General features: G+C 39.2%; 1 protein-coding gene across 5 annotated transcripts in view; it reads right to left on the bottom strand.

Annotated features, from left to right (window-relative positions):
- tenm2b (teneurin transmembrane protein 2b) overlaps positions 1-24,969 on the bottom strand; it is a 319,786-nt gene that overhangs the window by 106,852 nt on the left and 187,965 nt on the right. Inside the window, exon 1 of one of the 5 annotated variants that reach the window (XM_048165630.1) lies at positions 2,494-3,071. The exons of 3 other annotated variants lie outside the window; for them this stretch is intronic. Coding sequence is in view for 1 of the 2 variants with exons in the window: in XM_048165632.1 (XP_048021589.1) it covers positions 2,494-2,509 (16 nt within the window). In the remaining variant the exon portion in view is untranslated. Of the gene's footprint in view, positions 1-2,493; positions 3,072-24,969 lie in introns of those variants that run through there. One more of the 5 variants, XM_048165632.1, reaches the window with a different exon arrangement.

Raw genomic sequence — 24,969 nt, 5'->3', positions numbered from 1 at the left:
TGAGCTGGGCTTGCTTGTTTGTTTTTTAATAACAACAAAACTTCTATTTTTGGCAAATGTTAAGGTCCTTTCACACCAAAAGTGAAATGAATAAATGCATATTTACGCCTGTACAGTAGAGGGCGCAGCTCAAACAAACCTTTCAGCTGTATTGCCATTCTGGATTAAAGAAGAATAGGACACAGGAGAAGGAATTTCAACTCTTTTATTTCTAAATCTAATCTAAAGTAATTTTTGCTTATTATTATGGTTGAATTGGATCATCGAAGGTCAGCAGCAAAGACACTGGTTAATAAAGTGAGATTAAATATATTTGTTTAATTTAATATATTTAATTATTACAGGTTTGCGTACAATTCTGAGATTGCATTTCACTGTTTTTGTTCATTTTGAGAAATACTGAATGTTTTTGTGCAATTGAGAAAATGCATGTTCACATTTAGTCTAGAACTACAATATAACCATCATGTTTACACAGCGCACACACTTCTGCACTTCATTTCCCTCAACATGAGGACAGGAGAGCTGTTAGTCAATAAATGTGGAAAAGTAACTTGCATTACTACTTTGAAAAAGTAACTGAGATATTTTGTTGTAAATTGAAAAAGTAATCCGTTACTTTAATAGTTACTTGGAAAAAGTAATCTGATTATGTAACTCAAGTTACTTGTAACTGTTTGATTGTTTATATTTCATTAAGGGCCAGAATTACTAAACGGGGCAAATTAGCGTGAGAGCACAATTCCACAAATGTGCCGATGGAAGTGGCAAGTTTTGTGCGTGATCTACTGCTGATGCGCAAATTAATGAACACACAGTCAAATCATTTACATAATGACCAACGCAGTCTACCTAGAGCAGCGCAAATTAGCGTTGGGTCGCAAATCAGCAGAGCTGATGCTCATCAGGTGCAGGTCGGCACAGGCACAACTTGTTACATGTAATCTGACAAACACATTCACATATTTGGCAAACAATATGTTCAGATAATGTTTTCCTCTGGAATTCCAAAGAAATTAATACGAGTGGAAAATATATTCTCCCTTCTACTACGCGCTCTCTGTTCTCTGCGGTGTCTCCTTATAGCAGCAGCAACTGCAGCCATGTCGCAAAATGGGTTAAGACATGCTTTTTGGGGCGTTAAATAATGGCGCAAATACCAGTAAATTGACTAGCACAAACATTAGTAAATCATGTTGCGTGATTCCTTTAAATATTCTCATCCTACAAATGCATATGCAATAAGGTCAGCTGCAAAAACAACTCAGTCCACGCCTTTTCAGCGCAAATTCTGCACTGTGTGTTATTGGTAAATCCTGACAGTAGTTTTTTAACGCCAAAAGAGGGTTTGCGCTGGCGCAAACTGTTAGTAAATCTAGGCCTATGTATTTTAACAGTGTTGTTCAATAAAACCATACTTGCTTTTGATACTTTCTTTGAACTAATTATTACCTCATTGTTATTATATATGTATTTTAAATCATTTTAAAGGCTGTTGTGTACTTAGGTTTATTTTTATTACCACAAAAAATATTATCCGATTACACGATTAATCGTCAAAATAATCAACAGATTACTTGATTACCAAAATAACCATTAGTTTTTAATATGCAGTCAATAATTTTTATTTTTTATAACAATACAATTTGGCCAGCAGCAGCCCTGTTTTAAAACATAAACGTTTAGTTGCTGATTCTATAATGGTGAGTTTCATCTTGATAAAAAAAAAAAAGTAAAGCTCCAAAAATGTCAATTACTAAGATGCCTGAGATATCCTGATAATTACAGTATCACAGATGCAAACTTTGATTGCAATCAAGATGCCACAAGTCAAACTTTACATATGGGTGTGTCTCCTGACATAATCAGAACTCAGACGAATATAAATTAGCACTATCATACATACCAGACTAATCTGACAACAATCATTACATTAAACAGATGAACAACGTCAGTCTGAAATAAACTCACTGTGGAGGCAGCGCTTATTCTCGCGACACTAATGCGTATTCAAGGTGAACGGTAATTTGATTATAATGAGTAATATTTAACTTGAGTCATTTCTTTGCGAGTTAAAAAGGGATTTCGTTGCCTAATTCAGTCATGTACATACGCGCGCATACAAAATAACTACTAAATCATTTACGAAGGTGTTTAGGCTGTCGTACAGATTTCCGTTATGACTATCAGACGCTTGCCTGAATAAACCAATTAAAACTGCTCTTCCCATGTTTATCTCCACATGAATAATCCCACTATAATTATTAAGAAACCAAAAATCATGGCATACTGCATAGAGTCCCAACGCATCGATTTACAGCTCGCGCGGGCATCCTTGTCAGCAGACGCGTCTCCATTTATCACTGAACTTAAATGCCTCTCCTCAGGAAAAGAAGAAAACGCAGCTAAAAGTCAAACTCTCCGTGTCACCCAGTCGTAAACGGATCTAATATAGACAAAATGAGCGCCTTCTGTCAAATGACAGCCTCTTACCTTTCCTTTTCTCCATACTGCGAGCACAGCGTCCTCTCTCTCACTCTCACTCAGTCATTCTGCAGTTACAAGAGTGCTGGGCACGAGCGCTTGCTCCTCAGCGGCGCGAATTTTGAATCCCCGTGTTGTATTCGTGTCGTTGCGTTTTTCTGTCAGGCGACGGATGGGCTGTTAGGTGTGTCAGGTGCTGAAACAGAGCGCTGATGGTTATACAAAGAGATGCGGTTCACCGAGACGCGGGCGAATGAGCGAGCGTTAGGTTGGTGTGGTGAGCTCATAGTGTGTAATAGTGACTGAGCTGATTTGAATCAGGGCTCCTCCTGAGCGCCCCTCACGGCAATTCTCCTCCCAAAAATATATGCGCTCGGGTATCGCGGCTCCGTGCCTTAGGAAACCAAAACTGATCGCATCGGATACGCAGTGTTGTTTTATCGATATTTCATCACTGACACCGTTTCCAAAGATCGATATTAATTAATCAGGTGCTGAAAGATTCATATTTGACATTCCTGCTGCCTTGCAGTCAGAATAAGGTTTCAGCATGTAAATGTCTTGCTGAAACTGTCATTATTGGCAAGCCTCAGCGGGCAAAATGTCATGCTGAGATACTAGAATCCGGTTTTTCCGATTTACTCAACATTGTGAGGCATTATACATACGTACGTGCATTTTTTGGTGACCATAGGCTTTAAGTTAGCCGGTAACACTTTATTTTACAGTGCCGTAGTTACACATTACTACATGTAGCTACTTACAAATAACAGTAAATTATGCATAATTACAAGTAACTAACCCTAAACCAAACCCTCATTGAAAACCACATTGAAAACCAAAAACATTGATAAAATAATAAGTAAAATTTACTTGATTTTTCTTTCGCACGTTTTTGCACACATATTTTTTTTAACTAAATTTAAAATATGGAATTAAGTACCTCTACTTAACTACGTTAAGTAACATTAACAAAGAAAATAAGTCATTTTAACGTGGCCAATAAAAGTTTGACTTAGTTGAACTTTCTTTTGCAATACATTTTACAATTTAACAATTAAACCACACTTTTAAATGGTATGCTTACTTAAAAACATCTAAGTAAACAATAGATATTGTGTAGACACCATATCTACATATTTGAAGCAAAATGGCACTTCAAAAAAAGAGACCTCAATACTTGGTACACAATACAAAATGACGGTAACATTTGATGGATCATTTTTGAGTGTAAATGTGCCATTTTGAGTAGAAAATTAACTTCAAATGCCACAAAATGGCAAGTTATTAAACATAACCACAAAAGCAGTGTAAATTCAGCTGGAAAACAGTGAAAAATTGACCTCATTAATTATTCAAGGCCCAGTGCATGATGGGAACACCAGTATCAGAACAGTTGAGTAGTTTTACTTAATTTTATAATGTTGATATTTACACTTTAATTTCTGCAAGCTTAAATTGAGTACTAATATTGAATTTACTTAGTTTTTATTATTTTTTATTCTTGCCTGAACAACTTTTTCATGTAAAAATTACATTTGTTTTTTCTGTAGTATTTACTTCACCATAAAATCATTTTTTACAGTGCAGTTGCAATATCAAGCAGTATAACTGACAGCTTTTTTGTACAGATAAAATAACTGGAAGTGGATGTGACCTGAAGCAAATGGCTGCACCCATTCTTACATTGTAAATAAGGTGCATAAAAAAACAGACATCTCAGAATATCTTATTTTATGTTCTACATAATGTTCTAACATTTTTTTTTTTTTTTTTTTTTTTAATTAACAGGTGTTGGATCTGAGCGAAATCTTTCTCACACAGTTCAGAAGTGGACAGTGGTGGCTGTTGGAACAGAACTGGATGAGCAGATTGTGACTGGGTAGGAAAGATCATTTAATGTAATAAACTAAAGTTGAAAGATTTGTTTTATCCTCACTTAAATGAATCAGTTCGGGAGGAGTATAAAGAACCACAAGGTCTGTTTGCTGCCACATTACGACAACAGAATCAATTTCCCTGGGATTTCTGGGATGTCACAGTGTCCTGGCCCTGAGCTTGTCAGCTTTGTGCTCTTAATGGTATGGATGCAGCCATGTCACTGGATATTATGATAATACATTACGTGTGAGTTACACATTATTAAGGGGCACAAAACATTACCCATGCAGCACCTCTAGCACTGCCAGGTGGTGTCACTTTCCTCCAAGACATATTTGAAGGCACACCCTCCCTTTTAGAGATATCGGCTGCGAACACAAGAAGGGATCTCATTAGAGCTTAATTCAGAGACAAACTGTCTCGCCTAAAACTGACGTTCTTTTGGCGAGGGGATCTATTTGCTGTGTTGCGGTGCCGCTCCTCGACCGTTTCCAAGAACCTTCGCATTGTGCGGTGAGACACTACAAAGCAGCCGGCTCTTCCCACGCGCGGGCATCCGTCCTCATTACCCCAGCACGGGCCCTGCTGCCAGCACTCACAAAGAAGCCAACCGCCCAGAGACAACGCAAGTACCGCTGCTCCAGCACACTGACAAACAAGAGAGAGAGCGATGCAGAAATAGAAGAACAATGGAGGAGAGAGAGACTGTATATGTGCCCATATTTAAAAGAGCAGGAGAGGAGGCCAAGCTCAAACCTTTGTGTATGCAATCGCCATAAACCTACTTAAAACTAGTGGAAAATGTGTAGGCGCTGCTATGGCATGAAGCTACACTAAGGAAGACTTGGCATGAATGGTTCAAGACATACATGTTATGTATTGTCTTGGAGGTATGCCCATCCTGTCAGTCTTTAATCCTGTATACAGAACAACTCAAAGGCCTTGTGCAGTTTATGACAAAATGAAACGTCCTCTGTCTTGCTAACAAGGGAAAAGGTATTGATGACACAAACACACACAGAAAGAAAAGGAGAGAGAGAGAGCTCAAAAACACTTGGTGCCTTTGGTGGTTCTGTTTCACTGAGATAGTATATGATTCTCCAAACTCCATTATAGGGGGAAAGAAAGTCAGTCTCAACTGATAGCTATGCACAGAAACACCTTTATACACTCACAAAAACCTACACACACATATATATATATTTATCTAAATTAAATTAGCTCAAAAAGAAAAACCAAACTTACAATACTTTACACACTGATCATAACAGCATCACAGACTAAACAAATAAAATGTCTGACCTTGACCCAAGAACAAGACAAATGTAAAATCCCCCCCTCCCACACACACACACCCTTCATGTAGAAAATATCAACATCTGTTAAAAATGACATCACTAACTATGAATGACATCACCCTCATCTTTTATTGATGTCTAAATGCATTGCACATTTCTATTTAATGACAGATGGAGGCCACAAGTGAGTTCCTGCTGGACTTGTCGTTATATCGTGCAACAGTCAAGACTAAAATCTTTGACCCCTGTTATAGGGATCAGTACACAATAGACAAGTTAGTAAAGTTACAAACATATATGTATCATTCAGTCTAGTCTCACTTTTCGACATTATCCTATCCAAATGCATAACAAGCCCATGCAACCACCAATGAAACTTTGCTACTTTACTACTACTACTAATAATAAAAATACAAATACTATATACACAAATAATAACTAGGCTATATTAAAGGTGCAATATGTAGTTTTTCATCTGCTAGAGGTCGCTTATTCAAAACAAAGGCGTAGCTTGTTGAAGCCAAGTTTGAGTGAGGAATCTTGGGACATGTGGTCTTTACCTCACAGCTGGTGGAAAAGAATCAGGATATATGACAGTAATCATGTTCATGGATGCTATTATTAACATTACTGTAGTATGAAGCAGAGCAGGGCCGAGTGCTGTGGGAGCTGAACGAGGCCGCTGGAGCGATTGTTAATGAGAGACGAGTGCGACACACGCCTCACGAGCAGTGGAACATTTATTGTGCCGTAGACAGTCGCCGGCGTAGCTTCCGCTTTTCCAGTCATGAGTCTGAAGTAACACAGTATAAGTAACTCTGTTTATCATATTAGATACATTTGAGTGTGTTGAAAATTATGTTATAACGTTACTCTGCGCGTTCGCTCGGCGGCTGCTGTGAGACACTTTTTGCACACAGCAGTAAGCTAGATCGATATTAGAATATCATTTTAATAAATGCTGGATGGGCTGTGTTGATAAATGGCATGCAATTAATTTTAAAACATATTGTATGACTGAGAAAATGCTGAATTACTGTTACTAAAAATAAAGCTGCATCAGATTATGCTATGTTAGCTACACTCGACAATTTTTTTGTGAACCGTGGTACTCACAAAAAAATCTAAAAAATTACATTTAAACAATAAGACTAAATGCATTGAGCTAGCTATATAACAATGATTAGTTTTCTGTCTATAAATGTATCAAAACATATGTTCCCTTGTCTAATAAAACATGTAATATAATTAAAGAGTCTTTGATGTTTTCATGGTTTCTATACAAAATAAAACCGGAAACCAAGGGTAACGCGGATATGACACCATTGACAGGTGACTCACTCACGTTCTGGATTTTCATTTTAAAGTGAACTAATCCTTTAATATCAATGTAATAATCATTATATATATATATATATATATATATATATATATATATATATATATATATATATATATATCAAATAAACGCATATATAAATCTCCTGAGATGGTCTGAATTCCAAAAATACTATAAACTCTGTTTAAGATTGCAGACTCAAAGAAAACGTGAACTCCTCACATGCATTTGTTATATGGAAAATGTTTGTGCTGCATGCATGAGCAACAGAGCGCCATTTAACATTCAAACAAACAGCCAATCAGACATGCACATTGCCAGCCTTTGTTTTTATCTGTTCATCAAGAAACAATCAAATGTGTTTTTTTCAAGCACGTCTTTGCATCAAAGCAACAGGATTTCTCGTCAAATGTCGTACAATGTCTTACATGTCAACCGCCACCAAGGGTGGTAGATAAGCAAAATTAACCCCCACTGCACAAAAAGTACCAGCATTTGGCTGATGGTGGGTTTTAATTCTATACCGTGCTTCAGTCTGTCCTCAACTCATGAACTGCAGAACAAGTTTGTCCTCAAGTTGTGCAGGAAAGTCACAGGCTGATCTAATGCGGCGTGGGCAGAATCTCCCTGAGCTCAAACGCGGAGAGTGGAACCAGAACATTAAGCACTCTAATGAGCCGCTCAGGTGTTCTGAGCTGACCAGAATACTGAGGAAGATCAGCCTTTGCTCTGCCCACAACACTTTCTCTCTAATAACATGCTGTCTGTCCAAGCCTAAAACTTTGACCTCATACGAGAACTGTGATAAGGGTCATCAGTTAGCTCTAGGTAAAGATTAACTTAAAATGTTTCATTATGATTCACAAATAGACTCCAATCTACAGTCCACTATATACCATACAAAATGAAATCACCAGTTCCAGTATCTTCAATCCAATCTGGCTGTACACAACATCCGGGAGTCCTATAAGTTAGAGTATAAACAAAGTCCTGTTTACTGTATGGTAGGTACAGGATGTAATGAGAACATTTGAGGGAAATTTTCAAGATTAGTGACATCAAATCTTGAATATACCTAGTTCAGTCATGAAACTCAAGAGGGCGCATTTTGAGTCAATAATAATAACAACAGCAGCAACAGCATCTGTGAGGTTATAGGCAAGCATAGCTTTCATGAGAACACTTTTTAAGCGTAATTAAGTATTTTCAATGAAGAATGTTCAGATGACCGATGTTTGAACATGGCAAAATATATATAATTGCATGCAGCATGCTTGCTTGCTCAGGTGGTTGCTGGGGGTTATTTTCCATCTTTATCAGCTTGCAGTGTGATATCATTTGTCTCACATAGTGCGTGCTCTAATTAGATAAGTTTGAGCAGTATTTGCTCAGGCGCATAGCTGGTTTAGGTCAATAGTTAATAATACGGCACCTGCAGGTTGACATTGCTAAAGTTACTAGTTAAATAACTCTGGGCTTCGCTAGCCCAGATACACATAAATCAAGCCACTAGATGTTAAGCAATTTCGCAAAGCAGGCCCAGGCACACATACATTTCAAGCGTGATTCTCATGGCTCTTTAAAACAGCAGCAATACATACGTCTTGGCGATAAATCTGCTTGTTTTGGGGGGCTATAGTGGCCTATTGTCTTTCTATTGTCTCTGTGTGAGGATTATGAATGTCTATTAATGCAGCAGCATGTTTTACATACATGCATGTGTGTTGGCTGGTATTGTGTCATTCTTTTAGTTTCTGCTTTGTTGGGGGATTTATGTATGTATATTTACTGTATGCAGCAGCATCATCTCTTACATGCTTACAGCAGTGTGTCTGTGTATCTGTTGGAAGTAGCAAGTCCATACTTGAGCAATAATCAACAGCAGCAGCATAGCAGATTTTCAATAACATGCTAAAACTATTTCAAGAGTTGCCATGACTGAAAAGATTTTTTCTATAAAAAGTGTTCTGATTATAAACAGAGTGGATACGTAACTCCCCTCCACTGTTGAAATTACATAACTCTGACATAGGAGTAAATCCTTACTTCTCACACTCATTGGCTGCCACCTCTGTCAGTGCGCTAATAGTGTAGTGTAGTTTGGTGATGTGATGTGCAAAAATGACACAATGGAGGAGATTTATTATTAGGGATGCACCAATACCATTTTTTAAGGACCGAGTACGAGTACCGATATTTTTTTGCCAATACATTCATTAATTTCTTTTTTTCTTTTTTTTTTCAGTTTTCCAAGCACAACACAGTGAGACTAATACATGTACGACAGGTTCTTTATTATTACTCCAATGAAAAAGTAATAATTTTTATGTGCTTGTCACAAACTTAAAGCACAAATTTCCCAGTGTCCAAAAACCTTAAAAGGGCATAATTACCAAAGTCATAATAAAAAACAAAAACAAACATCGTCTATTTTAACCTGTCTTTCAAAAAGTGCTTAACAAATATTACAGAACAGGGTGAGCAGATTTCTCATGGTGGAATACGGGACGGGTGGGCAATATGACCATGATATGAGAAATTTTATTTCAGAGCGCCACCATTACTGTTTACAATGCATGGGATGGTGTGCAGTGATTGGTTGAGTGGATATATCGCTGTGGCGACTAGGGCGGGCGAGAGCCGTGAGGAAACGGCGCAAGAGTTAATGAGCTCCACCTGGGAGGCGCACCGGCCTTGAGTCTCTCACGGAGGAGCTCCGGAAGCATAAAAGGAGGAGCGACAACAGTGAAGGACGTGAGAGGACCAGGCCTGGACTTTATTTTATGTTTTATTATGTTTGTGTGGCCGGCAGACGTCCGCAAGGGCATTACTTTCGTTTTGTTCTTTGTTTATTTTATTAAAGATTATTGTTTGTTAAATGTTCGCCGGTTTCCGCCTCCTTCTTCCCACATCTACGAACTGTGTTACATTGGTGCCGAAACCCAGGAGGAAGGAGGGACATGCTGTCGGAGAGCCCTCACTGCTGAGGGGGATCGCGGTGCTGCGGAGTTCGGGCAGCGCGGGAGTGAAGACCGCGAGAGGCTGCCCGAGGCAGTGGTACTGGAGCCTTGTGAAAGGTGGGACGGAGACCCGGATGCCGTGCTCCTGGGACGAGGTGGGGTGGCTGCCGTCATGGAGGGAGCGGAGGAGTGCCATCGTCTGCCGTGGGCCGGAGCCTGCTACCATCCGCCATGAAGGGGAGGAGCAGGGGACGGCGGACTCGCTGCCGGCTGCCCTCAACAGGAGGAGCTATCGCCGGCCGAGGATCGGGCCGTCCACTGAGCGTCCAGTGCCATCGCATGGCACCACGTGGAAGAGACTCTCGGCTGGCTGAGGACCGAGCAGCAGTGTGTCTGGGAACCGGACCCAGAATTTTTTTCTTTCTTTTTCCTCTCTCCCCTCTCTCGTCCTGTCGCTCCCATTGCTTTCGTCTCCTTTCTCTCATCTCGTCTGGCCTTACCCCCAGGTGCTGCGGCCGCCGAGACAGGCCCCGGGGGGGAGTAAGCACAGTCGCGGGAGTACCCCCCGGCCTGCGAGGGGCGATGGGGGTATGTGGCGACCAGGGCGGGCCGTGAGGGAACGGCGCGAGGCCGGTGGCGCGAGAGTTAATGAGCTCCACCTGGGAGGCACACCGGCCTTGAGTCTCTCACGAAGGAGCTCCGGAAGCATAAAAGGAGGAGCGACGACAGTGAAGGACGAGAGAGGACCAGGCCTGGACTTTATTTTATGTTTTATTATGTTTGTGTGGCCGGCAGACGTCCGCGAGGATCTGCCGGCATTACTTTAGTTTTGTTCTTTGTTTATTTTATTAAAGATTATTGTTTGTTAAATGTTCGCCGGTTCCCGCCTCCTTCATCCCACATCTACGAACAGTGTTACAATCGCATTCTGCAGAGAAGAGAGACAGGCTTTTGTCACGTTTTGGAACACGACGGAACACGACAGAACACGACAGAAATCGCATTTTGTGCAAAATTAATAACTGACTTTTCAATACCAACCAGATACAATACTAATTTTGGCAGAAAGTCAATTTTTTATCGTGCTTTGGAACCAAACTCTTCATATATATATAGACAAATATTTAATTAGGCTACTGTCATTTTAAGACCGAATCCATGGATGTAATATAGGCTTACTGACATATACCTTTTTTTCACCCACCTGTTTATGTCCACTTAAGCCATAACCGACTGTATTTACATGAAATACTCCACACTATGGACATTTTGACAACTATTTCCATTCAGGCGCAAGGAGAACTGATCGCGCGCCGTCTGAGAGAACTGGGATCGCGTGCAAGAAAGAGAGAGAGAGTGCCTCTGGTCTGTGTCATTCAGCGCGATTTGCATCCAGTTCGCAATGCAACATTAATTTTGAATTATTTCCACACCTCTGAGGCTGACATTGTTTCTGCTGCCGCCGCCGGTGTTTCTGCGCACGGACAATTCTGCCAGTTACGTCACAAGAGGTATCGGTCTTTGGTGACGGAGAAAATCCTGTGTAGAGATTAACAAGTTGCTTCTTTTTTGTTGGACAGGTAAACCAACTATACATGTAATTTAAATAAACTGAGAGACTACCATGCTTAACATTGACCATTCCCAGATAAAAAAGGGTAATTCAACCAAAAATGAAAATTCTCTCATCATATACTCCCCTCATGTGATATCAAAAGGAAGGAAGTCGTTCAGGTTTAAAATGACTTGAGGGCGAGTAAATGATGACAAAATTTTAATTTTTGACTGAACTATCCTTTAAAGCAAAGTGAATCTATAACCCATTTAAATGGAATAATTTGTTACCATCTACATTATATGATGTTTTATTAACAAAGTTCGAGAGGAGCACATTTAAATGATCTACCCAATCAGCACAAGAGGAGGCCTATAAATACGTAGCCGACTCACCTATGTTCCTCGACAGATTTTTCTGCATCCCTCCACCACCCCGTCTCCTCACACTTGCCTGGTTACTATTCTAACCAAAGATACGGGGGAGTACTCTGGGTTCGGGTGACATTCAGAGCTCGGACAGCACGCCAAATACACATACTCTTTTACTCTATCTAATCATTTGTAAGTGTGAACTCGTGAAACAGCATCAGCAGTCTGTGTAAAACAAATCTGCACACAAAGTTTTCATTTCGTTATTCGTTTGTACAAAGAGGTTTAATCTGATGTTCTTATCTTTTGGCATTTTTGGCTTTGATGGGAGGATTATCACACTAATAAAGGTTGAGCCTGGCTGTCCTTCCCTTCTCTGTCTGCGTCTCTCTGCACACACTGTGTCTATCCATGGAGACGGCGAGCTTTCTCCTCATGCTTCTTATCCTGGCAGTGGGCCTATTGTGTGGCAGCATCCTCTCGTCTCCTCTCATCTCGTATGAGTCTCAAACATATTCACATTCCAGGAGCAGTCTCTGTCAAAATGGCATCAATGGCTATACTGCAGAGAACGGACTTTGAAAGCGCCTCAGCCCCTATTACCTCCCATAATCGAAAGAGACGAGAAAGGAGGCAGAGGAAAGAAAAAAGAGAGCGAGGGAAAGTCACTGTGGTGTCAGCAACTGGTTTGTTAAAGTGTCTTTCCCCAAAGGTGCACCGGTCTCTGTTTAAATTCACGTTAACTGCCTCGAGTCTTTTCTTTTAATATGAAGTGTATTCTTTTCGTCTCATTTCTTCCTTTGCAAGATTCGTTTGTTTCTGCTTGGCCCGTTTATGTGGAGTAATTTCTCCTTTTTGCCCTCCTCTGCCATGTCAAAGCTCCCATGCTGGGAACCACTCCCCTGTCAAAAAAAAAAAAATGGTACCAGAAAACCTCATTTTTTTCCTAAATGGAATCTTTCCACACTGCTGGGCGTCAGATAAACAGATCCAATTTGGCCTCTTGCTGGTCGTCCCATAATGAAGTCAAAATGCAATTATCAGTAATGTTTTAGAAAAGAGCAGATATAGAGGAACGGGGTGCCGCCGTGCACATAGAAAACACACACACACACACATGTACACACATCCTCTGGGATTCAATACTGAGACGCCTAGAACTGATGATATAAACAAATAGAGGGGAACACAATAGACCAATAGCTGGTGTTCCACAGGAGACATTTTCAAGCAACATCATATAGTTTTTCATTCAGAGCAGCAAGATTTGCAGTGTGTAACAGTTCTTTTGTGATGACAGTGAGCAGAAAGCAATTACGCCAGCGTTGTTTGAGTAAACCACGGCCTGAACCGAATTTGCAAACTGCCAGGTGCTGTAGACTTTTGCAAGCCTTTGTGCCATCCAAGCTAATAAAATGCTGTTATTATTCTCTGAGCACCCATTTTTATTTTATTTTTTTGCTGAATGCAAATAGATCTCTCATTCTTGTTTTTTTTTAAACAATTAAACTGCTTTGTGCACGGGTCCAGAGCAGCAATGAAAGCTCAATAATTTTCAAAATTTAACACACTTGGGAAAGCTTGAGGTTGCGAGGGCTTATGAATTTTATTATGTGCAACAAAGCAGAGTATTATGCAGAAAACCTTGAATATAAAGGGGAAGTTCAACCAAAAATTAAAATCGCTTCTTCATTTACTCACCCTCATTTTGTTCCAAACCTGTATGAGCACAAAGAAGTGTGTTACGTTTTGTTTGTTTGTTTAAATAAAATAAATTGGACCCCACTGAGTGTTTCTTCAAAATATTTCAACATAGGCTCATTGGAAAAACATGTCTCTACCTACATTCTTGCAAAACATCGAAAACACCAAGTAAAACACCAACAAGATTTATTCATTTTCAGACAAATTATAATTACAGGGGCAGATTATCAGGTAATAAAGACTTATTTTTGTATGGTTCATTTCACAATAAGGTGTTAAGACCTTAAAGGTGCCCTAGATTCAAAAATTGAATTTACCTCGGCATAGTTAAATAACAAGAGTTCAGTACATGGAAATGACATACAGTGAGTCTCAAACTCCATTGTTTCCTCCTTCTTATATAAATCTCATTTGTTTAAAAGACCTCAGAAGAAAAGGCGAATCTCAACATAACACCGACTGTTACGTAACAGTCGGGGTGTACGTCCCCAATATTTGCATATGCCAGCCCATGTTCCCAACATTATGAAAGGCATTAGACAAGGGCAGAACGTCTGGATGTGCACAGCTGAATCAACAGACTAGGTAAGCAAGCAAGAACAATAGCAAAAAATGGCAGATGGAGCAATAATAACTGACATGATCCATGATATCATGATATTTTTAGTGATATTTGTAAATTGTCTTTCTAAATGTTTCGTTAGCATGTTGCTAATGTACTGTTAAATGTGGTTAAAGTTACCATCGTTTCTTACTGTATTCACGGAGACAAGAGAGCTGTCGTTATTTTCATTATTAAACACTTGCAGTCTGTATAATGCACAAACACAACTTCATTCTTTATAAATCTCTCCAACAGTGTGTAATGTTAGCTTTAGCCACGAAGCACAGCCTCAAACTCATTCAGAATCAAATGTAAACATCCAAATAAATACTATACTCACATGATCCGACGCATACATGCAGTATGCATGACGAACATCTTGTAAAGATCCATTTGAGGGTAATATTAGCTGTGTGAACTTTGTTTATGCACTGTATTATAGTCGAGAGCTCGGGGGGCAGGGAGCGCGCGATTTAAAGGGGCCGCAGCCTGGATCGGTGCATAGTTAATGATGCACGAAAACAGGCAGTTAAAAAAATTAATTTAAAAAAAATCTATGGGGTATTTTGAGCTGAAACTTCACAGACACATTCAGGGGACACCTTAGACTTATATTACATCTTGTAAACACTGGTTCTAGGGCACCTTTAAATAATATTTATATTTTTCTTACAAAACTACATCGCTGTACTTCAAACGGCCTTTATTAACCCCCTGGAGCCATATGCATTACTTTTATGATGAATGGATGCATTTTGGGGGGGCTTGAAAACACGCCCCCCGTTCACTACCATTATAAAGCTTGGTAGAGCCAGAATATTTTTAAATATATCTCCGATTGTGTTTGTCTGAAAGAAGATAATCATATACACCTAGGACGGCTTGAGGGTGAGTAAATAATGGGATAATTTTCATTTTTGGGTGAACTAACCCTTTAACTTTTTAGTGCCACTCATCAGAAATTTCATTTCAACAAAACATAGCCAGATTCACGTCGTCAGTTTTGGATAAAACTGAACTTGAGCTTTAATCACCACTTACTGGACATTTCACTTTCAAAATGCTATGAAATGTGGAAATAAACTAATATCGTTTTTCAGAAATATCGCCACAGCATGTCTTTCCAATGAGCCTGGATTGAAATATATTCTTTAATGTTCTGCAGAAGGAAGTACAGGTTTAGAATAACATGATGCTGTTAATATAGACCACTCAAGAGATATCAGCCAATATAATTGCCATCCCTATCTTTTTAAAAAAAAAAAATTACAAAGGAATTAATTGCGTTAAAATGTATTTTTAAAAACTAGGCTCGGGTAATAACCTACATCCTTCAACTACATCTTCAAAACCTTACGTGCACACTCAGACATCATTAAAGACGGCAGAGCCGTGTCTACCAGAGCAGTGCTGTTACATTTTGGAACTCTAATTGAAGGTGCTGTACATTCCACTCTGCTTGTCCTCAGGGAGTGTGTCAGAGAACATTGAGTCAAAGAGCCACTTTCTATTTCTTCTATGTTGTACACCACTGGAGCCCTCACTCCCAGTCCAGATTTCTGCTCATAAAGTGGATGTCCCCGCTCATTAAATTTCACTTAGCTGTGGAAAACAGGCCTGGACGCCGGCACCAAGTCGTGCTGTCCCCTCTGAAAAAGGAGGGGACGGAGAGGGACCAGTGGGACTGTGCTTCCCCAAGCACTCTGCCAGGCTGCCTCTACGTCTCCTGACTTATTAAAGGAGAGAGAGAGAAACACTGAATGAGACTGAATGCTGGACAGAGAAACAGGCCAACAAAAAAAGCCCCAGTGATGGAAACATGTACAGGAGAGAGCAAACCACTGAGATTTCAGTACTGTAGGTGTGCGTAGTGCCTGTTAGGCTACAGAAGAGATTACAGGGCAGGTGGTGCACTCTGTAGAAAGGGCCACAATGGAGACCAGCTACTGTAAAGTTAAACACACTGTAAAGGACTTTTCTCTGAAGGCTAGCCGATGGCAAGAAAGGTAGCAGAAAAAAGCATCCTGATCCTCACCTGGATCTGCTCTTTGGATACCGGCATCAGTTTGGACTAAGAATCGCAGTAGTCAATATATATTGTAGGCTTATTTCCATCCTCTCTTTTCCAGGGCACAATTATTCAAAAGTGTTTTGGAGTGTATTTGAATAGAAGAGACATTCTGAATAATCCATAGTACTTGAAAAGGACCAAAAAAAGATCCGAGACCAAATACAATCTAAAAAAAAAAAAAAGTGTACTATCTTGATTCATCTGGACTGACTTTGGGACAAAGCTTAAAAAGTAGGTTGATTTGTACTCATTTAGCTTCTATCTTTTTAGTACTTCCATCTATTCTTCAAACCACTTGTCCTACATTATGTGTGTCCAATTCATCTATGATGCAGAGAAACCCAAACCAACACGGAGAGAACATGTAAACTCCAGACAGAAAGGCCTCCTGGGATCTTCATGCTGAGAGGTGACAGCACTACCGACTGAGCCACCGTAGCACCAAATAAGGATTCTAAAAGTTACTTTGTGGCATTTTTCAGGCATAGTTGTTGATACTAGTCCTCTCTGACGCTATGGTCTATTGTTTTAGATGATGTTAATTCTCTGAATACATTGTTGAAGCAAGATATGATAAATGAGTCATAACTTTCTAAAGCTCAATTAAGACTATTCTCATTACTGACACTAAATGAAAGACAGAAACAGCATAGTATAAGCCGATATGAGTTAAATATTAACTTATAGATTCTTCTTCATTTTACCATTTAGACTACACAATACATTTTGAAAACCCCATCAAAGATTAAAAAAAAAATATTCTTCAGCTCTATAAATATCTAACACTCACATGACAGAAAGTAGAGCCTCTTTTATGTTCTATTTTGTGCATAGAGCATGCCTACTTAAAATATGCCTTGAAAATGATTTAAAAAAAAACATTTTAATATGTGACAATTAATCTTTATGACATTTTTTATACACTACCATTTAAAAGTTTGGAGTCAAGATATTATTATTATTTTATTTCACTTGCTATTATTATTATTATTATTAATATTTTTATTTTAGGAAATAATACTTTAATTCAGCAGCAAAAACTGTCATAACAAGAAATGTTTCTTGAGCACCAAATCAGCATAGAATGATTTCTGAAGGATCATGTGACACTGAAGACTGGAGTAATGATGCTGAAAATTCAGCTTTGCCATGACAGGAATAAATTACATTTTAAAATATATTAAAACAGAAAACATTTATTTTAAATTGTAATAATATTTCACAATATTATATGTTTTTTACTGTATTTTGGACCAAATAAATGCAACATAAATTTGTGAGCATAAGAGACTTCTTTCAAAAACAAAGAAATCTTACTAATCTCAAACATTTGACCAGTAGTGTATATTTTGTAATTCATTAAAACCCAAGTAACACAAATTAATTATTTTCCCCTTTATATTGCTTATTCCTTTTATCTGTTCACATATATTTTCATGCATATCTTTCATTTATTTATATCATCTATTCTTCATGCTTCTGCATACCTTTCAGCAATATCAGTTATAGCAAAATTGATTATTTTATTTGAATTGTATTTATATAATACTCGTATAAAACTCTTATCATATCGCATTTTGAGTGTCGTAAACAAAACAAAAAAAAAGGGTAAAACTTTGGTATGGGGAAACATGTTCACTTTCAACTACGACTTTTGCCTCAATAAACTCTTAATTTACTGCTTATTAATAGTTAGTAAGGTAGTTGTTGTAGTGTTTAAGTTAGGTATGGGGTAGGATTTAGGGATGTAGAATATGTTCATGCAGAATAAGGCATTAATATGTGCTTTATAAGTACTAATAAACAGCCATTTTGCAAGCTAATAAGCAACTAGTGAGAATTATTCCTCATTCTATAGTGTTACCAAAAAAAGATATTTGTCAAAGGTTCAATTATTTTTTAATCATAGCATTTAACTAAAAATAGTTCTAAATTAAACGTTCCTCATCAGCCCCTTTACCCATCATGAGAGGCAGCACCTAAGGGTACAGCTGGGTACCAACTGTCCCTATGTGTCATGAAAAAAAAAGGCTGTAGGTCATTAGTCTGATGTAATCTAATGCCTCCTATTGAGACTCTGCACTTAATTAGACCATTAATTGGACAGAGAGTCACCTCACCTTTCCAAGTTAAAAAGAAAAATAACTAACAAACAAACAAAAAAACGCTGATAGCGTTCCTTTGACTTCACCCTAATTAATTACCGTGGCACCTGGGGAACATGAGAACAACATTGCAGACCTGCAGTCACATCTCCCTCCTTGTTAAGGTAATGCATTAGTGAATATGAAGTCAAATGTCATGTGGTGATATTTTTTATGAGCCGAACTTGGAGTAACATGCATTTTGAGAAGTGCTGTACAAACAAAATTGAAAAATTTTATGTAATGGCATAAATCAGAAGTGCTTGTGGAGATCTACCGGTCTATGGCAGAACACGACCAGGGCTTTACAATTCGTTCTCAACGCACAAGAACAGTGGAATTGGCAACGTGAAAGCATCAAAAAGTTGTGAAATGCTACACTTTATGCCAATAAGAGGCAAAAACCCTGAACAGCAGCCAAACTCTGTGAGCCAAGCCAGTCAAGCCAAGGTTGTGACTGACAAAAAAACAGTCGACAGTGCTGGAGATTTGCTATATTTCTATACATAGTTAGTAATACAGTTAATTCAAATAAATACTGCAGGCTATATTCATGTATTAAATATAGACATTTGGAAATAAAGTTTGCATTTTCCCAGGATCTATCATGTGTACGATGATGTTATTGACCTTGCATTGAAAGGCCGACACACCTTCAAATGGACCCTTTTCAGTGGTTCTCAGAAGCTGAAGGCATCATAGTAAAGCTTCTATAGTGATGAACGGAAAGTACAACAAATATAATTTTCAGTTCCCATTTGCTTCAACAAGCAAAAGAAAAAAAAAATCCACAATAGTGTTTATGACTTTACAAAAGAGGAGGGAAAATGAGAGATTGATACTGTGGACTCATACTGTAACACACCTGCCTGTAATTTTCAAATGAACTCAAGGACCTCGATAAGCCCCCGACCTTGACATCAGGTGTGTTTGATCGAGTTGCAACTAAACTCTGCAGGTAATTAGATCTCCAAGAGTGAGATTGAGCATCCAAGGTAAATGGAAAATCACAGGCCTGCTTCAGTAATGGACGGTAATGTAGTCACAAGCTACGTAGTGTCACAGTGATCCTAATTCTGTTGGTACACACCCTGAGAACTACAGAGGCCCAGCTCAGATCTGTGAAACAATCAGGAGAAGCACAGTGAAGAGAATCTGATTAGCCCCACTCGAGAGTCCAGTCCAGCTTCACCATTATCCCATTACTGCAGTGTGTCCTCTCTCTGCTGCAATTAAGACAAACCTTCAGAGACATAAGAGCTCCATCTCTTTACGGCAAATGCCATCCATCAAACATTTAGCTTCATATCAAGGGAGAGAGTGGTCGAGGCTCTTTATCGGTATGTCCATTCGTTCCAGAGCTGGTATGAAATCACAGCCACAAAGCTCTGGGCAAAATCTACTGGGCCGATGCGTCCTACGGGGCTCTATGGGGGTCGAGAGGCTGGACTGATGAGATAGGATCTGATGTGTCCTTGCCAGCTGTGGAAGTTTAATTAAAACCTGCAGACACGCCACCGTGGGAAGCGCGAGTGTGCGACGAGAGACAAAGCTGGAGTGTGAGAGGTTGTTGTCCAAAACAAGCAGATAAAGATGAGGATGGCTTCAATGGGCCCTGTGCTTGGCGAGGGACGTCATGGATATTGCGGGAAACGGGGCATGAAGGAACGATGATTTAAAGCACTTCTAGCTAGTGGATGAGTGGGGGATGTTAATGAAGGTTGTGAAGGGTCTTGTTAGTGGGTAACAAGCCATGGCACTGATGTCACTTCTCAGAATGAGATAAGAGTTGGACCTGAGACAGGTAGAGGCTCTCGAATTCAAGCGTGATATATGGCGGCTGGAACTGACTGTCAGACTCAATGGTTTGCTCCATTTGCATGAACTGAAGCTCAGCAAATAACTTGTTAACTACAGGTGATCTGCACAGAACAGAGAAACACTTTTTCCAAAGTGTGATGAATAACTGGTTTTATTCTTTTTAGTCTAAGATTTGGTTTTAGTGTGTTGATAATTGGTCCCAATTAGTTTTGTTTCTAAATATTTGATATTTGGGGGAAGAGGGGGACATTTGGCTCTTTTTTTAGTCAAAAAAAAAGAAAAAAGAAAAAAAAGAGTAGAAACTGAAGAGAAGTTGCTGGGGAAAAAGAGTGGGAAAGGGTTCAGGATGAAGGTAGGCTAGACTTGAAGGGTTCTAAACTTAAAGAGATAGTTCACCCAAAAATGAAAATTCTGTTATAATTTACTCACCCTCAAGCAGTTCCAAACCTGATTAAATTTCTTTGTTCTGCAGAACACAAAGGAAGATATTGTATGGTAGTAAACGGGGGGCGAAATCTGTTTGGTTACTGACATTCTTCCAAATATCTTCCTTTGTATTCAGTAGAGTTGTCAAAAGTATTGACTACGGTACCTAGTTGGTACTGAAATTTAAAAAATTTAGCAAGTCATAGACATATCCCATGAGCGCGTCAACACAATGGCCAATCGGAGATGTTTACGAATCCACTCAACAACGCTCAAAGCGTCACATTTTTAAAATTTCAGTACCGATAGGTACTGAAGTCGGTACTTTTGACCACTCTAGCGTTCAGCAGAACAAAAACATTCATACAGACTGGAACTGAAGGCAACATTTTCATTTAGTTTTTAGTTTGACATACTAAAATAACTAAAAACTAAAACTGAAATAAAAAAATAAAAAACAAAAACTTTAAACAAAAAATTTACTAAAACTTTAACTGAAATTAAAGTGAATATGGAAAAATCTAAAAATAAAAAGTAGTTCAAAATATTGATAAAAACTATAATAGTAACACTGACTTGAACCCATATTACCCACATTAGAACCACAGCTCAATGTATCAGGAGCATGTGCGCAAGCTACTACACCACAACTCTGACTTCAATGTTCATTTTAAGATAGAAAACTAGAGAAAAACTATCTCCAGAGTGATAACTTTACCTTTGAACAAAGTATTAAGCAGGAAATAAATAGTTTCAGTGACTTTCTAACACCTACTTATGAGTAAAATCCTTCCCTACCTGGAAATAATTCTCAGTTGTTGTCGCACTCAAAAAGATATTGACAGGGGGGAAACTAGGGAATATGATGAGACTTTTTGCACAAACAAAACATATTTACCTGTGTTGTTGTCACTGTCATTCTCATGCAGTGACACCTTCCTACTCTATCTTCCTTTCAGGATGGATGAGGGGAGAGAAGAATGGCAGAGATTTTATTTAGGAGGAAAAGGCAAATGGTGCCTTTTTGGAAAAACAGCAGGAAACAAAAACACGACATTCAAAAAGAAGAAGGAACGAGACAAAAGTAGCTTGTGAGACAAAAACTGAAGAACTGGTGGAGGAAAAGAATGTACAAAAAAGGAAGCAGACAAGAAAACAGGCTAGACTGGATGTTGTCGAGCGTATACACACTTGCTTACTTGAGAAAGGCTAAAGCAAACGTCTAGAAATAAATACCCTATCTAATGAGAGAGGTGACCTATCGATTGTCTGGAAGGGAGGTGAGAGGGCTGACAGAGAGCTGGGAAGAGGATGATAGAGGCTTCTGTGAGACAGATTGAGGAAAGAGACTGTGGAACCATAACAAAGACCTGATCCTGTCCAAATGAGAGCAGTCAGAAATAATCCCAAAGAGAGAGTCTCTGATTTATGATCTGACAATATCCGCCTGGAACGCTTCTCTCTCAAACACTGTGCCCCAGTCACCATTTACAGGCAACCCAGACAGAAAAAGACACACTGCAGTGAGGAAAAAGACAGCGAGTGCTCATTAATTACCTGCAACAGCAGGGTAAACGGTAAGAGGAGGAAAAAGATTAAATATTATATTCCGAGTGAACATTTTCGCTAACACTGACCAGGCTTGTTTCACAGATATCCACAGCTAATTGTTGACCTTTCCTTTTAATTCACTTGTCAAGATCATGCAGCTTCATGTAACCGAGGTAAACTGAGGTGAGAGAGCAGAGGACGGGCGGTGAGCAGGAAAGAAAGAAACAGTAGACATTGGCAACGGTGGTAGTTATGGATATCACTCTGTTTGTGAATGCTTAATCTCCTTCTGAACACATTGGTTATTTACAGGAGTGAAAAGAGCCTTCGACAATCATAGGTACTGACAACCACATTCATTTCATAAATGTATGAGTTGTGTAAAAAAACAAACAGTAGGTTTGTCGATGCTGGTTTAAAAAAAATGACAAAAAAAAATTTAAAAGACAAAACTTACAATTATAAAAGAAATTATAATTATGAAACAGTTTAAAAAATTGTTTAAAAACATGAAAAAATCTGAAAAAACACTTTGCAGTGTGGAACGAGAATGCTTTCTTATTGAAAGTTACTGCAGTTATTGGCATTTGTATCTGTACACTGTACATCAGGTATAACATTATGACCACCTTCCTAATATTGTGTTGGTCCCCATTTTGCTGCCAAATCAGCCCTGACCCGTCAAGGCATGGACTCCACTAGACCCCTGAAGGTGTGCTGTGGTATCTGGCACCAAGATGTTAGCAGCAGATCCTTTAAGTCCTGTAAGTTGTGAGGTGGAGCTTCCATGGATTGGACATCGTTCAGCACATCCCACTCGATTGGATTGAGATCTGGGGAATTTGGAGTCCAAGTTAACACCTCAAACTCGTTGTTGTGCCCCTAAAACCATTCCTGAACCATTTTTGCTTTGTAACAATGCTTAGGTAGGTGGTACATGTCAAAGTAACATCCACATGGATGGCAGGACCCAATGTTTTCCAGCAGAATACTGCCCTAAGCATCACACTGCCTCCACCGGCTTGCCTTCTTCCCATAGTGCATCATGGTGCCATGTGTTCTCCAGGTAAGTGACGCACACGCACCCGGCCATCCATGTGATGTAGAAGAAAACATGATTCATCAGACCAGGCCACCTTCTTCCATTGCTCCGTGGTCCAGTTCTGATGCTCACATGCCCACTGTTGGTGCTTTCAGAGCTGGACAGGGGTCAGCATGGGCATCCTGACTGGTCTGCAGCTATGTACCCCCATGCGCAACAAACTGCGATGCACTGTGTATTCTGACACCTTTCTATCAGAACCAGCATTAACTTCTTGAGCAATTTGAGCTACATCTGTCGGACCACACGGGCCAGCCTTCGCTCCCCACGTGCATCAATGATCCTTGTCCGCCCATGACCCTGTCGCCGGTTCACCACTGTTACTTCCTTGGACCACTTTTGATAGATACTGACCACTGCAGACCAGGAACACCCCACAAGAGCTGCAGTTTTGGAGATGCTCTGACCCAGTCGTCTAGCCATCACAATTTGGCCCTTGTCAAACTCACTCAAATCTAGGGCTGGACGATTATGACCTAAAATCAAAACCTTGATTAATTGAACATTTTACCTCGATTATGATTAATGAACGATTACGAGGTTCTGAATTTTGATTTCGATTACTTTTCAATTAACTCAAATCCTTACGCTTGCCCATTTTTCCTACTTCTAACACCTCAACTTTGAGGACAAAATGTTCACGTGCTGCCTAATATATCCCACCCACTAACAGATGCCGTGATGCCGTGAAGAGATAATCAGTGTTATTCACTTCACCTGTCAGTGGTCATAATGTTATGCCTGATAGGTGTATATATGATATAATATTGCATAATATACATCATTTTCTAAGTGGCTGAAGCAGTTTCAGATATGCAGATTTTTTCATCAAGAGAGACTGCATTTGACCAAACAGAGTCAGAGATTACAAAATTTCAAAGTATCATTCTATATATCAAAAGAAAGATTTCCTTTCTTTATCATATTAACCTTATGCTTTTACCGCATACAACATGACAGCCACTTCAAAACTCATCCCTACATAGCCGACACATGAAAAGTCAATGGGACCAATTCCAAATAACAAGAAGAACAGCTATTTCTGCATAATAGTTTATGTGCCAACAACACCACCACCATCAAAGAGTGAAATAATTCATTTGCTGAGGTTTAAGTGGGGCTTTACCACAGGGATCCCTCACTCACTTGTGTTTCTTGTTTCTGGGCACCTGAGTGGAGAAGTGTGACATGGGTGAAGCTGAATGATCTGACAGCACCGTGTGCTGTTTGCTAAATTTAATCGTCTGTGTTTGGACTCATCAAATATGAATTTAAAGTTTTATGAATTTAAAGATTTTACTTTTCAGAAGAGTGAAAAAAGAGACAACTCTGATGAGTAACATCTTAGACCAAATTCCAGCAATTTCACTGCATTGTAATGAAAGTGTCTTTTGTACAGAGCCCCGCACATGACATGCAAGAAAAAAAATTAAATAGTGCGCACGACTTACTAATTCGTTCCCTCAATTTACTAAATCATGTGCACGAATTACTAATTCGTTCCCTCGATTTACTAAATCGTGCGCACGATTTACTATTTTGTAAATCATGCACATGATTTATAAATCGATGTAATGAAATAGTAAATCGTGCGCACATTTTTTTGTAAATCGAGGGAACGAAATAGTAAATCGCGTGCACGTTTTAGTAAATCGAGG

Source organism: Megalobrama amblycephala, linkage group LG18, assembly GCF_018812025.1.
Source record: "Megalobrama amblycephala isolate DHTTF-2021 linkage group LG18, ASM1881202v1, whole genome shotgun sequence".
Classification (NCBI taxonomy): Eukaryota; Metazoa; Chordata; class Actinopteri; order Cypriniformes; family Xenocyprididae; genus Megalobrama; species Megalobrama amblycephala.
Note: the sequence above shows the minus strand (reverse complement) of the source record. Positions and strands in the feature narration are given on the sequence as shown.